Source organism: Haemaphysalis longicornis, unplaced genomic scaffold (assembly GCF_048455015.1).
Source record: "Haemaphysalis longicornis isolate Haplotype H1 unplaced genomic scaffold, Haemaphysalis longicornis Haplotype H1 scaffold_9, whole genome shotgun sequence".
Classification (NCBI taxonomy): domain Eukaryota; kingdom Metazoa; phylum Arthropoda; class Arachnida; order Ixodida; family Ixodidae; genus Haemaphysalis; species Haemaphysalis longicornis.
Genome location: NW_027526460.1, coordinates 120,804,531 through 120,820,583, shown reverse-complemented (window position 1 = coordinate 120,820,583; position 16,053 = coordinate 120,804,531). Strand labels below are relative to the sequence as shown.

At 48.1% G+C, this 16,053-nt stretch overlaps 1 protein-coding gene across 1 annotated transcript in view; it reads right to left on the bottom strand.

Moving 5' to 3' along the window:
* LOC144153609 (protein 5NUC-like) overlaps positions 1–13,074 on the bottom strand; it is a 112,663-nt gene extending 99,589 nt beyond the window's left edge. The window contains exon 1 of the mRNA XM_077685258.1: positions 12,353–13,074. Within this exon, the coding sequence (XP_077541384.1) occupies positions 12,353–12,607 (255 nt within the window). The 5' untranslated portion in view covers positions 12,608–13,074. The remainder of the gene's footprint in view (positions 1–12,352) is intronic.
* Positions 13,075–16,053: the final 2,979 nt, after the last annotated feature.

Here is a 16,053-nt window from a genome sequence, read left to right as displayed (position 1 = left end):
TTTCCTTCTGTCTTCGTTGTTCCCTTCGTTCGCTCGCTTACAAAGCCAGCGACGCTGCCAAACCACAATACGGACGCTCAAGTGCTGCAAACTCAAAGTCGGAACAGTAGGAACCACGGAGATTACGACGTATACTAAGGGAGCGATGCGGAGCTTTCACGTAACAGGGTGCTGTCCGCGTAGCGTAACAGATTGCTGTCTCTTCTGTCTTCCCGTGTTCCTCGCGCTGTTTCATACTCAGACGTGCACCCAGTGGCTCGCCTATAATCCCTTTGCGCAAAATAGGGGCAACAAAAATCAAAACCTCTTTCTTAAGAGAAATATGGTTAAAACGGGAAGCTGGCTACTACAGAACTTGATTCAAAGTCCGGGATCCCAACTGCTTCGACCATGTCTACATTCCGCAATAGAAAAGACGTCTACTAACGAGTGGCAGTCAGGTCAGATTAAGACCACGAGAAGCGCTTTCTTTTCCTTGATGGGCTTCACGTTTCATCATCATCATTACGCTCACCATTATCATGCTGTGCCATTTGCAGAAACCCATGATATAACCCTGGCTTTAGTGTTGTGCTTTCTGATGTTACGATCTACCGTGCAAGTGAGGGACAGAAAGCTTCGCTTTAAAAAGTGCACCAAAATGCTTCAATATTTCACCAAGGTTATCGTCTGTCAATGACAAATAACAGTGGTAGCCATGATGCCGGTAAAAATACGCTATGTCCTTGTACATCTCGTTGATATTCAGAGCACATTACCCACACTTTCATATAGACGTACTGCTTATGAAAGCTCTAAAGGTGGTACGCCGATGGAACGCTATTGAGTTGCCTGCCCCTTGTTTATTTGCTTGGATGCTTGGTGCGGGCGACGAAGTGGCGCCGTCCACCAAAACATCGTGACATCAAGTTGTGGCCTCGACACCTGCTTTTCTGAAGCAGGAGCGAAGTAATAACGGCCGCCTGCCGCGCGGGCGTTCAAGATTACGGCTCGACCTGGGCAAACCCGCCGCCTTCGACTACGGCGCGCCTCATGTATTCTGGGCGTATAGATTCCTTGGGTCAAGCCCCTTTTGAGCTTTGCTAAGTTACACCAAGTGTTTAATGTTCACAGCACGCACACATTTTCAGTTGATCGGTCAATTGCGCACCACATTTTCCAGATATATTCAAACTGATAAAGAACGCCCGCCTGGCCGCTTACAACGTGACATGAAAGAGCCACAAGGGAGATATCTCGACATTAAATGACTGTGCCTACTATAAAAAGTGTTACTAAACAATTGAGAAACAACTTATTTAGGTATTTATTTATTTATTTATTTATTTATTTATTTATTTATTTATTTATTTATTAACATACTTTCAAGGCCCTAAGGCATTACAGAAAGGAGTGGGTGAACGAACATACTAAAAAAATGTGCAAGGTACAAAGAAATCTTTCAACATGGCGTTTCATGAACGATGGTTTTGAATGTGTTGGTATCCAGGATGGCGGCGACAATGGCGGGAAGGTGGTTCCATTCTTTGCTTGTGCTTGGGATGAATGAATTGCTACAAAGTTTAGTACGAGAAGACGGCACACCAACTTTGAAACGGTGGTCAACGCGAGATGAAATGCATGACGGTGGGGGGATAAGCTGTTCTTTCAAGAAAGGGTTGTGGTGGTATATTTTATGAAAAAGTGAAAGGCGGAAGCATGTACGACGGAAAGAAAGTTCTGGCAGTTTAAGTGTTGTTTTCATTGAAGTCACGCTAGCATATCGGGAGTAGTTGGATAAGATAAAACGTGTTGCGCGATTTTGGATGGCTTCAATGCTGTGAACGAGGGTGATGTTAGACGGGTCCCCAATGGCGCATGCGTATTCTAGTTTGGAGCGAACTAATGTTTTGTAGAGTGTTAGCTTCAGAGATGATGGCGCAGACGAGAAATTCCGACGCAAGTAGCCCAACATGCGGTTAGCATTGCTGCATATAATATCGACATGCATGTGCCAGGATAGGTTGCTGGTGATGTTTAGTCCAAGAAATTTGTAAGATGAGACAAATATAGTGTCATCTGCCTCAACCTTGTGTTCCTAATAGTTGCGTGCGATAGTAGCGAGATAGCGACGGGCGCCTGCGCGCCGTAAATACGTAGCAATACCGTAAATGCCTGCCAACTTCACTAGTAAACGCGTACCAATGTTCTGGATTTCGGCCGCAACGCTCCGTTTGTCTCGAGAGTAAGCACCCTGAGGCGGCTTACGTGCCAGGACGAGCGAGTGGCACGATTCGTGGCAGGGTGTGACATGCGGTGAAGCTCTGGTTCCGTGCGCAGCTCCTAGATATCGTCGTCAGGCGATCTTTTATTGGTAAGCATTCTTCGCCGAGTAGCCCACACAACCAACCGTGTGACGCCCTGAATCTTCACAACAATGCATTGGTCCGGCGCTCGTTAAAGATCCTGAGGTGGCAAAAATTAATACCTAGCCGTCCACAGTGGCACGCCTCATCACCTGTGTAGCGTCGGCGTGCTACACCTCGTAATTAACAATGCATTGGCGTGGTAAACGCAATTAATCGCAATTGAGCGAAAAGGAAGATAACGGGATTTTTAAAACCGGAAAAGACGAGAAATTATGAATAACAATAAGAAAAATGGCCTCACAAAATCAAAGCTATCACTTACACACAGCCATCGCAGGACAAAGACAAAAATAAATAAAGAGACCTGAAGAAACAAATGCAAAATGAATAAAAAATACAATAAAATCAACCGACCACGTAACGCCCTGACTACGCATAAAAATGCACAGATGGTGAAGTCAACAGGTTTAATCGTTATTACAGTGTAAACAAATGTATAGCTATAAAAAAGAAGTGCCCGACTGACTGACTGACTGACTGACTGACTGACATGCAGTTTGGCTTGCCGCGGACATTACCTGATAGGCCTTTTCGGCTCGTCAGGCGTATCACTTGTAAAAAAAATTTGCTTCTTTTACCGGCGTCGCAGGGCGAAATCCTTAAAACTGTTTTCTGCATTTTTATGAGTAGCACACATTAGCGGCACGCGTTGGTCATGAAGAAGGAGCGCAATAGTGTACTTCCATTTCATAGACCACGTATCGGTAGACATTTAGATCTTTCGTAGATGCGGTTAAATAGTGCAGGAAAGAATTGAACAGGGGTTCGTTCTTCGTTCGCCAATTGAGTTTGAAGGTTTGGCGATCGTTTGTACATTTGTAGCGAAGGTTGGACGTACTTGTAGTATTGGCCTTCTCTCAACTTTCTTTAGAAAGGGATCGCATTTTTGTCATTCACTGCGACAGGCAATAGACAAAAAATTACATATGACATTCTACTTGATGTCATGAAATCAATAAATGAAACAACCAAAATGATTAACTAAACACAATAACAGGTCAGTGCTCCTGTTTGTCTCTATCACCATCCCCGTCTTCGCGATGTTCTCGTCTCAGCATGTTCAACTCAAACCAAGCAGCCCAAATTAGTAACTTAGATACGGTGTTGCTCCGCGTGGTCAACAGCAGCGGCGGTAATCTGGCCCCCTGTACCGGTCTTCAAGCTGTCTGAGCAGCCGGACCACATTCAAAGTCTCACATTAGCGAGTTTTAGCTGACCGTTTTTCGCGGTCCGCTCCGCTCCGATAGCCAGCGGGAGTGCCATTGCGCATGCGTGGCGCGCTTGGCCGCGAACGGCATTGGCTCCCGTTGGTCTGAGCGGACCGCCGAAAACGGTCAGCTAAAACTCTATTGCTGTGGAGCCGCAATAAGCAACACTGTTCCTAATTGTTACCGGGGTCTAGGTGCAGTACCTGCCTTGACTCACCCCAGTAGTGATCAACAGGACCAACCCAAGGGCTCGAATGTTTACCGTCACAACAACCATTAGACCCGCCACGGTGGCTCATTGGCTAATGGGTTCTGCTGCTGGCCCCAAGGACACCGGTTCGACCCCGGCCGCAGTGGCCATTATTTTGATGGAGGCGAAAAGCAAAAACGCCCGTGCGTTGAGATTTCGATGCACGCTAGACATCCACAGGTGGTATAAATTAATCCACGGTGCTCCACTACAGCGCGCCTCAAAGCCAACGTATAGCTTCGGCGCTCTGAACGACATAATCAGTCAAATCAACCACCACCGTTAGACGCCCTCAACCCGAAACAATAGAAGAACAGGAATTAAAAACAGCGGACAATAGAAACCCATACGTCAGAGATAACTGTCTGACACTTAAGGCAAATATTCGCCGAATAGGCGTCCGAGGTTCTTTATCTATCACCGCGGCAACGCCTGAAATCGTTTGTATTCAGGCCGTGAAAATGCCATCGGCAGCTCATGGTTATCGCCAAGTTATCGCCAGGCCGCCGCGCTACCGAATAAAAGGTTCTTCAGGGCGGGCTCTCAGGACGCGGCTGGGATAATAAAGATTGGGATGGAACGCCTGCCTAGAACGCATGGAATGCCTCAGCGTTTTTACGATAAGACATGCTCCATCTTGATTCTATCATTCAGACTAGCACGACCTTGGTCAGAAGGCCGCAGACTTTATTCCCTGCGGTTTTTACCGCAATGGCAATTAGCACACATCTTACTTAAGTCTTTAGCTCGAATATCTTCGGTCATTAATCATCACATTTGACCCGTAACCTCAACGAGATTTGCCTACGAGTGATGACTAACTCTAAACACGCTTTTTCATCTAACGGGCGTTTGTTAAAAAGTTTCTTTCATAGCGAGGGGCCTCAAAAGCCCATCAATAAAATTCACGAAGTTTTGGGGCTCCGTTATCCGAAACGATTTTCGCTCCTTTTGGATAAAGCAGAAGGTGGTTTAGGGGGCACACAGAGCCCCATTTCTCGCCGTGTTCCCAAAGAATGCTTAATGTTCTAATTTCGTCGAAACCCACAAATTCTGTAAATATATTACTGTCGGTGCTCCGGTCCTTTCAGGTGCGCCGCAAAGACGCAAGAGGCGGTACGAAAGATAAAAAAAAAAAATCCGCAGCAAGGAATACAACCAACGCACGAAAAAGTACAGGAAAGTTTACAGCTGTGCCTTGATGAGAGAGAGAGAGAGAGAGAGAGAGAGGGGGGGGGGCGATCTTTAATGAAGTCTGGCGATGTTAGCTGGGCTAAAATGTCTAACTTGCTACGCCAGTTAATGACGTGATGAAGATGATGGCGATGATGTTCAAGAAGTTGATGCGTACAGATACGGCGAGTTATTCACAGCGACTGGTCTAGACCTGTGTGTTGAAGGTACTCTAAAACGTCCTTTAGCTGCATGTCCACGGAAAGCGGCGGTCCCAAAGCCACTGCGAGGGAGACTCTTTGAGCACTGAATCGAGCACATTCACAGAGCAGGTGCTGTAGCGTTTCTCGCACATCATAGGGTGGGCAGAGGAAGTTGCGCGTGTATGCGACATTCAACCGCATGCGATGTAGAATTGCTTCTACCCGCTTGGAGAGTCCTGGTGGCATTTGAAACTTGCAGTTGGGATCGATGAAAGATAGCAGCGCGTAATGACGCGATACGTCATCCCAGGCTGCACGCTGCATGTTCCATGCCACACTGGATGCAAGTATAGATGCATCTTTCCTGGAGAATGGTATAGCTATTGCCGATGCACGATGCTTATGCGCAACGGATGCAGCAATGTCCGCCTTCACATTGCCAGTTATCCATACGTCGCGACCCACAAGTTCTTGGGAGTGACATTTGATAGTAATCTCACCTGGTCGCCACATGTTCACCACCTCAAGGACAAGATTACTTCGTTCGCCCGCATATTCCGCATGCTCTCCACCAACACTGGCCGTTGTTCAGTCAATTCTCTTCTTCGGGTATACAAAGCGCTTTGCGTTGGCCTGATGAGTTGCAGCATCCCTGCTTTGGTCCCTCTATCAAAAGGCACTGTACTTTAATGACTGCATTCATTCTCCCTTGCGAAGATGACAAGATGACGCTATGCCCGCTTAGCATGCCTTGCTCTTGGTTTTAAAAACCCGCAACGCAGTGTCTCTCGCAGGCCCCTCGATCTCCGTACCAACCGCGCTTTGCGTTCTAACTTTCTCAGTTGTCACGTTTCCTGGCTTATAAAGCAGCGGCATTGGTTGCCTTCGGTCATTTGGTTGTTTCTATTATCGGTGCCTTGTCGCCGTCATTCCCTTTCCGTCTTGTTTTGCCGCCTACTTCGCCCTGCCCTAGCATCACACCCCATTTTCCAACGGGCACAAGCGTAGACGGGAAGTATAAAAAAATCCTCCGGACCGGCGCGACAGGGAGTGGCAGTTCCAGTGGCAGCCCCTGCCGACGCTGCTCATGGCTCGGCTGACTGTCCCCCTCTCTACAAGCGCTCTGCTGTTCACTGTATTCTTCTGTCGCTCTGTGTCCACGGATCTACGGCCCCGTCTATTGCAAGCGGAATAATCAACAGTGCTGCTAACATCGTTCCTGGGAAAAGCCTTCGTGCGAGTTAAAACTCGTTCTTTATAACCGCGTCGCACGTTTGGTACACAGACACATTGTATCTCCAGAAACTAGCCGTTAAACACTTATAGCGGTACGAAAATGACACTGGTTATGTAAAGCTATCGTATGGTCGTGCCTGCGCGGATGTATTTAAGGCCGGGCTCAGACTGTTGCCGCCAATGTCGTAATAGCTTTAAAATGACGTCATTTCCCGTCTCAGCCAACCGAACTGCGTGACACGCTGTTTTTTACTTCCATAGATCACGAAATGGCTTTTGCGTAGGTAGTCTGAACAGAGCCTAACGCACGCACACACACAAACACCCCCCAAACACCATCCCCACGCACGCACCCCCGGTACACACACCTCCATACTCCCAACTATACACACGCATAAAGCGGTGAAAGTGCCGCACTGATGATGAAGAGAGAGAGAACAGAGTACTGGCTTCCATTCATAAAATAAAAGACAAACACATGAAAATGAACTTGACGCATCAGCGGGGAAAAGTGCACAAATCACACTTGTTTGCGCGACATATGCGTCGTAGGTAATGAATAGTTCTGGCAGCGACGCATACGTCCTGACCAAACGTACTTCGTCCACTGCACTTGTTTACAACGCAATGCGGCCTTATTATGATGCAGCCAGGTCAAAACTAATGCCGGAAGTTCACACACGGTTGTTTTCGTTTAGAGCCGGCGGTGTAGACGATCTGCGGCGTATCATCTCCCAGCGCAGACAGCGCGTTTCCGCCCAGATCACGACGTCATCAATCATTCTGCCACACCGAGGCATCCGCCTCACGATGTACGTCTGCTGCCAGCGGTGTGCACTCGAACGCGTCCAGTGCACTTGTGCATTCAGAGGCCCTTCGCGCAGCTACCTGCTACAGATAAGCGCACATCACGCTGCCTGTTCGAGTGCATTCGTAATCTACAACTTCAGGCTACTGCACGCAGAATATGCGACATGAACACAAAAGCCGCTCTCGTTTCTCAACATCGACTCCCTTAGCAAAACGGCAGCCCGTTCTCGCAATGCTCAGTTACTGACAGTAGCACAGCTCTCATTTAGGAAAACAGGCTTCAAATAGTCAGAATGTGACCGCAAAAATTTTGGCCCTTTCTTCCCGCACTTTCCGCGTGAAAATATCGTCGAAGAACCAAAAAACACGGATTTCTACGCGCGGACACTTTTCTTGGCGCGCGTTTCCGCCTACTCGTCGCGTAATTTTCTGGTGAATGTAACACGAAACAAAGGTGCACGAGCTGACAGACGGACCAAGGACGAATGCATGGTGGGCTCCCGAGAGCTTCCACATCGCTTGTCACCCCGCCCCCGCAAACAAGAAAAGACGGCCTTGCGGTCCTGACTATTGTCCTCTATGTCATGTCACGGACTCATTTCCGTATGAAATCACCTGCCACAAACACCCGACACATGCTTCTTGTCGAGCTTCCGGGATGAAGGAGCCACTCGAAACGGCGAACGAAACGCCTTATACATCAGGCGGCCGGACTCTTTGCTCGTGCCCTGCCGGGGATTCCGGAGACAGGTATAGGGCGTGGCAGTTGCAGGTGCGGGTCGAAAAAGACTGCAGCTGTAGCGCTGCTACTCATGTCTGTTTTATTGCGTAGCATTCTTTGCCGGCTACCCCCACAGCCAAAAAAATGTAACGCCCTGCATTTCCGCAAAAATGCACATTTCACGGAAGTAACACCTTTAAAGGGACCCTGCAACACATTTGATGAACGGTTTCACTCTTTCCTTCACGTCCGGAAGCACTGCGAAAGCTACAGTTATCGCCAGCATGGCGTGATTTGCTCGTCGCACCAGATACGCCTTCCGTTTCTGCTTTGTTTTTGTGGCTTTATTTTTGAAGTTGCTATCGAAAAGCGTTCATTGCTGCAACTGAAGGAAAATCGGCCGACAGCCGCTACATGGCCTGAGTGACGTAATTCGGTCCGTCGAAGAACGTCAAGACCGGGGAAGAGAAAAACATTTTTTTATCGAGATTCCATGTTATCTGATGGTTATAGAGCAGTAATGTTTGGCTAAGTAAGCTGAATCTAAGTACTGGGTTTGTTGGGTGTCTACGTTCTGAAAGCATTTAGGATTTCAAAAAAAAAGTCAGCAAAATTGTTTCAGGGTCCCTTTAATGGTTATAATAGCGTAAATGAAGTTAATTGGTCGGACAGAATTTAGAAAAACCAAAACATTTGTCTGTAAAGAGCTCAGTCACACCCCAAAGCAGCATAAGAACGTTACGCACTAGTAGACAATTCTCTGAATTTCTGCAGATCTTTTTCCAGGGTATTTTATGGTAGTCCCGCTTGTAATAGGGATATTATATTTATTACACAATCAAAATGCCACCGGTGGTAAACACAGATAATACTGACAAAAATTGCTAATACTACTATTATTACTTTTGCCTCTTTGGCCGCAGCATTAACAGGCACTACCTGTTTTTCGGTTATCAAGTTGATTAACTATTTATGCTAAGGCGGTGTTGATGCGGACAAAAAGATGTGCAAGGCGTTACACACGTCCTTGCTCGGTTGGCATTGCCTTGCATTTCTTTCGGCCCTCACTACAAGCCAGCTACTACAAATAAACACCAAAGCTCGCCTACTCTCTGGAAATGAATGAGGCACGGCTTCTCAGCGGTGACGAATGTGTCTGCAGCTCCAAGAGGTCAAGGGAACGGATGTCCGGCACGAAAGATATCTTACCAACAGCGATATCAACTTGTCTCTTAGGGGTACGGGTTTCTCGACAGACTGCCCACGTTTGATAAAAAATAGAATTGTGTTGTGCGGTGTTTTCTGTGTCAGAAACTCCGTTGAGCTAGAAACCTCGTAAGTACATTGTACCGCAGAATGTTTTCTTGCTTTTTGTCGAGAGGCACGAAAAAAGAAACGCTGAGAAAGTATTTTCTATAGCCGTTCTATGTTTAAAACCTGATCACATAGTGTTGGCAAGGACTCGCGTAGACGAGAACCCAGATAATATCGGCCGCCTGATTCCAAGTGCCCGTGCGCCTTAATACAGCCGATTGAAACTGGCGTGCTATTCGTCGGAAACGCTCACCGTGGAAGTCTTTTTCTGAGGTTCACTGTCCGTTTAGTGAAAGCGGTACCGGTGTTACTTCTACTGTCTGTCTTTTCCCTTAGTTCGAACTTTTCACACAGATCCTTACGTTTGAAACAAGAAAAAATGTACCACTGAAGCAAGAAGTCACATTTGCGGATAGCAAAATTTACGGATTGACTGTACATGCAGGCTAACAAGGTACGTCCTGGCCCGCGGGTTTCACATTAATTTAGTCAACCCAGGGAGATTAGTTTGCCGTAAGATCTCGCCACATAAGCGGTTTTGTTTTCCTCGTCCGTGGAAAAAAAAAAACTGCTGCCGACGTAAATACAATTTATGACATCCTTCTCAGTAGTAGAAGGGCTTAGCCACTGAGCCACCTCGTCGAGTTCTGTAAACTGGAAAAGCCAGCCTTGGCGTCTTTTGCACGTTTACGTTTACCTTAGTTACCTCATGAATGCAACCGCTTGAAATGGCGTAATTTACCGCCCACCGATATTGATCCCTTCAAATTCGCCGAATGAGAAACTAAATAAACGAGACAGCGGCTAGTGCACTCACCAAGAATGTCCATATAAAATTAACTCCTGTTGAAATATTTTTGTTTAGAACGAAAAGCCTACGAAGCGTAACGGACGAGCCAAGCCAGTTATAATAAATCCTCACTCTGTTTCGACACTGACGCTGCAAGTTAAGAAAGCTCAGATTACACAATATTACTGTTGGCTTGATAATGCTGTCGTAGTCTTCACGACAAAGACAGGTGTATTACGCAAAAAGTCAATAATAGTTCTCGGTTTTCCAATTGTTCTCGTACAGGCGGGGCAAAACTTTACCACGCCAGCGCGAAAGGAGGACGACGTCTGTCGAAACTGATACTGGCGCATCCTTGCGCACTCGCCGGCAAGCAAATGTTGATTGATTTGATTGATTTGTGAGTTTAACGCGCTGAAGCTACGCCTGGGCCATGAGGCGCGCCGTAATAGAGGGCTTCGGATTAATTTTGACCACCTGGGTTTCCCCAACGTGCGCCGAAATATCGGCACACGGGCGTTGTCGATTTTCGCCTCTATCAGAAAAACAGCCACCGCGGCCGAGAATCTAACCCACGACATTTGGCTCAGCAGCACAATGCCTTAGCAACTGAGCCCGCGAGGTAGGTGGAAGGAAAATTTAGTCACTTCTGTGAACCGCACTCCGATTGTCAGTGAATCCACGACGGACCCGCCGTGGTGGCTCAGTGGCTAAGGCACTACGCTGCTGAGCACGAGGTCGCAGGTTCGATTCCAGGAGGCGGCGGCTGCTTTTCTGTTGGAGGCGAAAAGCAAAAACGCCCGTCTGTACGAGATTCCGGCGCACGTTAAAGATCTGCAGGTGGTCAAAATTATTCCAGTGCCCTTCGCTACGGCGCGCCTCATCGCCTGCGTTGCGTCGGCACGTTAAACCCTAACATCAATCAATCAATCTCATCCACGACGGCGCGACGTTTTTGTAGCATTCCAAGAGTTCCTGTGACACATCTGCGGCATTGGGTGCGTGCCCGTTGCGGTAGCGTTTGGGCAAGTGTTTATGGCGAAATAGTTGCTTACAGTTTTTCTTTTTCCACTTCATCATTTTAACATAGGATTAAAGGCCCGTTCACACTTGCGATGAAAGCGAGCGAAAGCGACGGGAATTCGGACGGTTTGTCGCGCGGCGATCGTTTTTGTCGTGTGGCCTGGACCAATTTGTGTCGCCGTGACAGAAATAGCGTCGCTCCGTCGCAAGTGTGAACGGGCCTTAACGCTTCCCACACTATCAAAACACCCCAAAAAAACTTTCTAGAATAACGAGTAATCAGAACGCGGAACAGGTGCAAAAGCCGGTGCTACCATCCAGTCATGCCGCAGAGTGATACCGCGGTTGAAGAAATGTTACAAATACATCGAACTGCGACGTTTTACTCACAATCAGAGCGCGTGTGTGGGAACTCCGAAGCGAGAAAATGTCCGGTTATTGAGTATGCATGCAAGGCCGCGCACGTGCATCTCGTCGGCTTCGATATCAGGCGCATTTCCTTCAGAGAGTGCCAGGGGGGCTTTCCCCACGGGCTCGCGCGGTGCGGAAAATTGCGTCCCAGCCTATACCAAGAGGAATCTTACCGGGAAGGTGCACCATTTCTATCAGCGGTGAAATCTACTGTGGAGGAGTGGACAACTTTTAAATTGCTTTCACCCACCGAAAGTGTCCAATCGTATCGGCCCCTCCCCTAGCGGTGAATGTGGCTTTTGGACATAGACGCTTCTGCGTAGAAACTACGTAGGTTAGTACGGATTACAACTGTAAAAAGGAGTACATATTATTTCAAACGGTTAAAATATACATTTATGGCGTGATTTTGCAAACATCTGCATAATATTTCTGTTACGTTAACAGCGCCGCTATTCTCCAAAAGTTACAGCATTGCTTATGAAATGGGGCTTGTTTGGAAGCATGTAAAACAAAATTCGATAGTTGTATTTTGCATGCGCGGAGTGCAGATCTTTCTTAAGAGCACATAACTGCCAAAGCTAATAACTGATCCTTCGGTTCTACGCCTCAAGTGATCAGTCAATGCATGTCAGCCTAGAAATTTCCATTAACATCGTAGGTAGGGCAGAACGTGAAGCGATAAAAAAGGTAGGCGATATAACACTTCAGTGAAGTGAGTAGGTTATCTCCAGCGCGCAAGGCCGGTAGACACGATTCGAATGGCGTAGGCGCCAAGCGTGTACCCGTAATAACCCCTACGCACCAAGTGGAGGTGCCTCGCCGCGCCGCCCACGCATCTGTCCTCCATGCCTGGTCTGCAGCGGCCGCCGTACGGATCCGTGGGGTCGAAGTGAGAGTGCAGGTCGTTGATATGTAGGATGGTCAACGTGAAGGGCTCGCTGTTGGTGTCCGCGCCGCCGACACGCGCCGCAAGTTCCAAACAGAAAACCAGGAGGACCACGGGCCAACCAAAGTTGGTCCGCCCGCTGGTCGAATCCTCTGTCCGGTGCACGAACATCACGCCGGATCACTCACTGACAGAACACAAACACGCAGCGCAATATCCTTGGTGCACACTCTAGTTCACAGCCACAGTCCTGTTTCGTGCGCTGGTCGCTCAAAGAACTTGTACGAACGTTGATCTGAGCGTTGAATTTGCCTGTGATCTGACGGCGCTACGATTGAAGTCTGGTGTCGATGTTGTGAAGGCGAAACTTGACTTATTGTCAGGCTTTATCAAGTGGTTTTATCCTGTCTTCGGGCGGGTTTCACAGGACGAAACGCGCGGATTCCAAACGCGAGTGACGAGAACACACGGATGCTGGCGACGACGGCGCGGGATGCGGAGGATCTAAGCCGGGACTGATGCTGATCTCGAGCAGCGGCGCGGTGGTGGAGTTGGAAACGGGGCGCTGTCGACTGCGACGAGAGAGCGGCTGGCTGGCCGCCGGAGGTTGGCGGGAGAGCGAGCGTCGCCACTTCAGCCGCCCGGAGCGGAAGCACAAGAGGGCGTGTTTGTACGCGCGCCTACGCCAAAGAGGGCGAGGGCGTTGGCACTGTTGCGTATGCGAGGGGGTTCGTTGCCGGATCGTGCCGCTGTGCTCCCACGAACGCGGAGAAAGCGGCCCGCTCCTCGGGGCACGAAGCCTCGTCGTCGCCGCGTTGTGACAGCTGTTTTCTGGGCGACTGGGCCTCAGACGAAGAACAGTGGGGCGGGCGCGAAATATCACGCGATTCAAAAGGGGCTTTCGACAGTCTTACCCCTGTGACTCGGCCCTGCACGAAGTGGTATGAAGTAGGGGAGAAAATATTAACGCAGTCTTCGCACTTTCGCGCCAGAGCTTTTTAACGTCTGCTGTGTGCCAGGGCTCCAAAAATGTAACTTATTCAAAGCGTTCTCGCAAGCAAGAAAAATAAGATTCTATCTTGGGGTAGGATGCATCAATCCAACTCCCCTCAATTTTTGGTATAGAAGAATGACAGCTAGTGGGTGAAATAGCAGGCTATTTTAGGGACCATCTGGCGGGATTGTTTTACGTCGTTTCCTTATAGCGTATTATTGGCTGCGCATAGGAGGCACCGTCGTTTTGAAAGAGAGGAAGAAATAAGTTTTATTGACAAAAATGTTTAGGGCATTGTGGGCGCGACCCTGAGGTTGGCGGCAGTTTCAGCCGCTCTAGCGACGAGATCCTCCTGTAGCTGCGGGTCAGAGCGGCCCGTCGCCTCTATCCCCCGGTCAGGGGAATTAATGGAAACCGATGGGTCCTTGCACAATGTCACTTTTTGGTGTCGGACCATGGCCCTTTCACTGCAGCGGGGCAGAGCGGAAGGGGGGGACATGATACAGGCCGGCTCTACAGGTAGGTATACCGCTTGGAATTGACGCCGGAGGCTTACCTTTTCCGGAGTGAAGGATGAGAGGGCGAGAGTAGGCTTGAGTCGCAGGTGGCGTTAGTATACTGTGGCATTTTTGAAGGTCAAGAAACTATGCTTGGTCGATCTTTCGAGCCGACTGTGTGTCTCACAAAACTTTCGGCGATCAACGTAGCTGTTAACGAAATAAATCAAGTAGGCACAACATAATTTTCTTTCGCAAGTATCAGTGAGGTCGCCCATACATTTAAACTTATTTCATCGAAAAGAAAGTATTGGAACATCTAAAGGCAGAATATTATTCCATAAAAAAGGTGCGAAGGCGGTTTGCTAGTCGGGAGGACTCGTTTATTTGCTTAACGAGAAGAAAGAAAACAAGAACTCTGATGTGCGCTAGGCTAACTGCGCAATAAACAGAATGGCCGCGGAAAATATTTCTTCTTTTGTTAGACCCGTACCGGTTCACCGCCAACGGTACTCCTCACGGGTGCAAAGTTTCGTGACAGCTAATAATGCCGGAAATTTGCTTTGTCGTGGGGTCAAAAGACCTTTAAGATCGGTGCATATTTCTAGCGCGTTATACACAGAGCACTTTGTGATCAACCAGCTTACTAGGAGCAGTGTGGGAAAATGCCCTGAGTTGGGTTCTTTGTAATGCAGTAAGGTCCCTAAAATTTCCCAATCATTGCAGTAACGCATAGAGCCTGTCTGGTATTTCGGTGTTTAATTCGATCATGCGACCCACCAGCCTCCTAGGAGGAGTGTGATCAAATGCAATGCGTTGGTTTATTTTGTAATGGTCAGGCTTGTCTACCCTCTTGTGTTGCTTTTGCGCCAGAAAATAATTGCTCCGTTTTTGCTGAAGATGAAAACAAAATACGCGATGTTGTTTTTTTGCTCCGTTACTGCTTACTTGCAAACAGCCAAAAAAGAATTTTGTTAGAAAACATTGTAAAACTGCGCGCCGTGCGGAACTACGCCTGTTGCAAATTCACGAGATTTCACAACGCCCAACATCGGTGAAGTGTTCGCCTTAGGTGACAGATATGGTAGCCGCGATTTCCCAGCTGTTACGTAACATCACGTCACTTTTAGCAGGCTGTAGATGTCAATGTGTCACGTATACGTTCCCGGCAACTGTTTGTATTATTCCACGTTGTATCCGCCGATCACATAGAGGGCGTGACCTACAAGCCCTATCGTTGTTGAATAGCAAAGACAGGCCTACGTTGTCACGTCTGCTGCATGTCGTCTAGTAGTTTTGTAATGCCGGCCAGAGATTATGCGCTTTCAGCAGAAAGAAATAAGGCAAACTTGAAAAGTGGTTTTACAAAGCCGACAATTGGGCCCCTAGAAAAAACGCGGCCCAACACAATTGTCTAGGCTCTTCCCACAAACGACCGAGTGATAAGCTTCCCGAGGTCGAACCATTTCGCAAGACTGTATTCGGAGCTCCACTTGACATGTGCTTGCACATTGTCGTATTAGGACGTGACGGGCACCGATGAGTGCTGCTAAGCATAGATAAACGCTTTCAGCTGTCCGTAAAACATACGCTTCATATTTTTCTTGCTCTTAGCACTCGTCTCAAAACATGAACCTAGTTATGTGCAGTATAAGATATAAACGTGTTGTCAGGTGTCACAAGGAAAAGGGGGAAGAGCACATTTCACGATAAATATTTGTGATGCGGAACTATTACGGATAGCAGCGCTTCGAGCGGTCGCGGCTAACCGGTTCATTTCGCAACTTTTGTCTGTTGCAGTCTGTGGTCACTTACTGCTGTCATCACTCTTATTTTTCAAATTTGCAGTGTCACGTTTGATGAAACACCCTCCGGGAGTTAAAACATTGCTCGCGGCACTGGCTACAACAGAAGTAAGCCAGGTAACTGCTGCTGGCGTAAGTGCCACGCCCGATTCTTGGACTGCAAAAAGGACCACGCTCTAGGTTCGTTGACTGTCAGGATGACACACCCGTACCTTGTAGTATACTATTAGTTAGTAGCAAGAAATGGCTGGAGCATGCTGCAAACTCGGTCTTTTTGAAGTTTAAAGTGTATTTCAATCAATGTGCGCCCCTTGAACAACC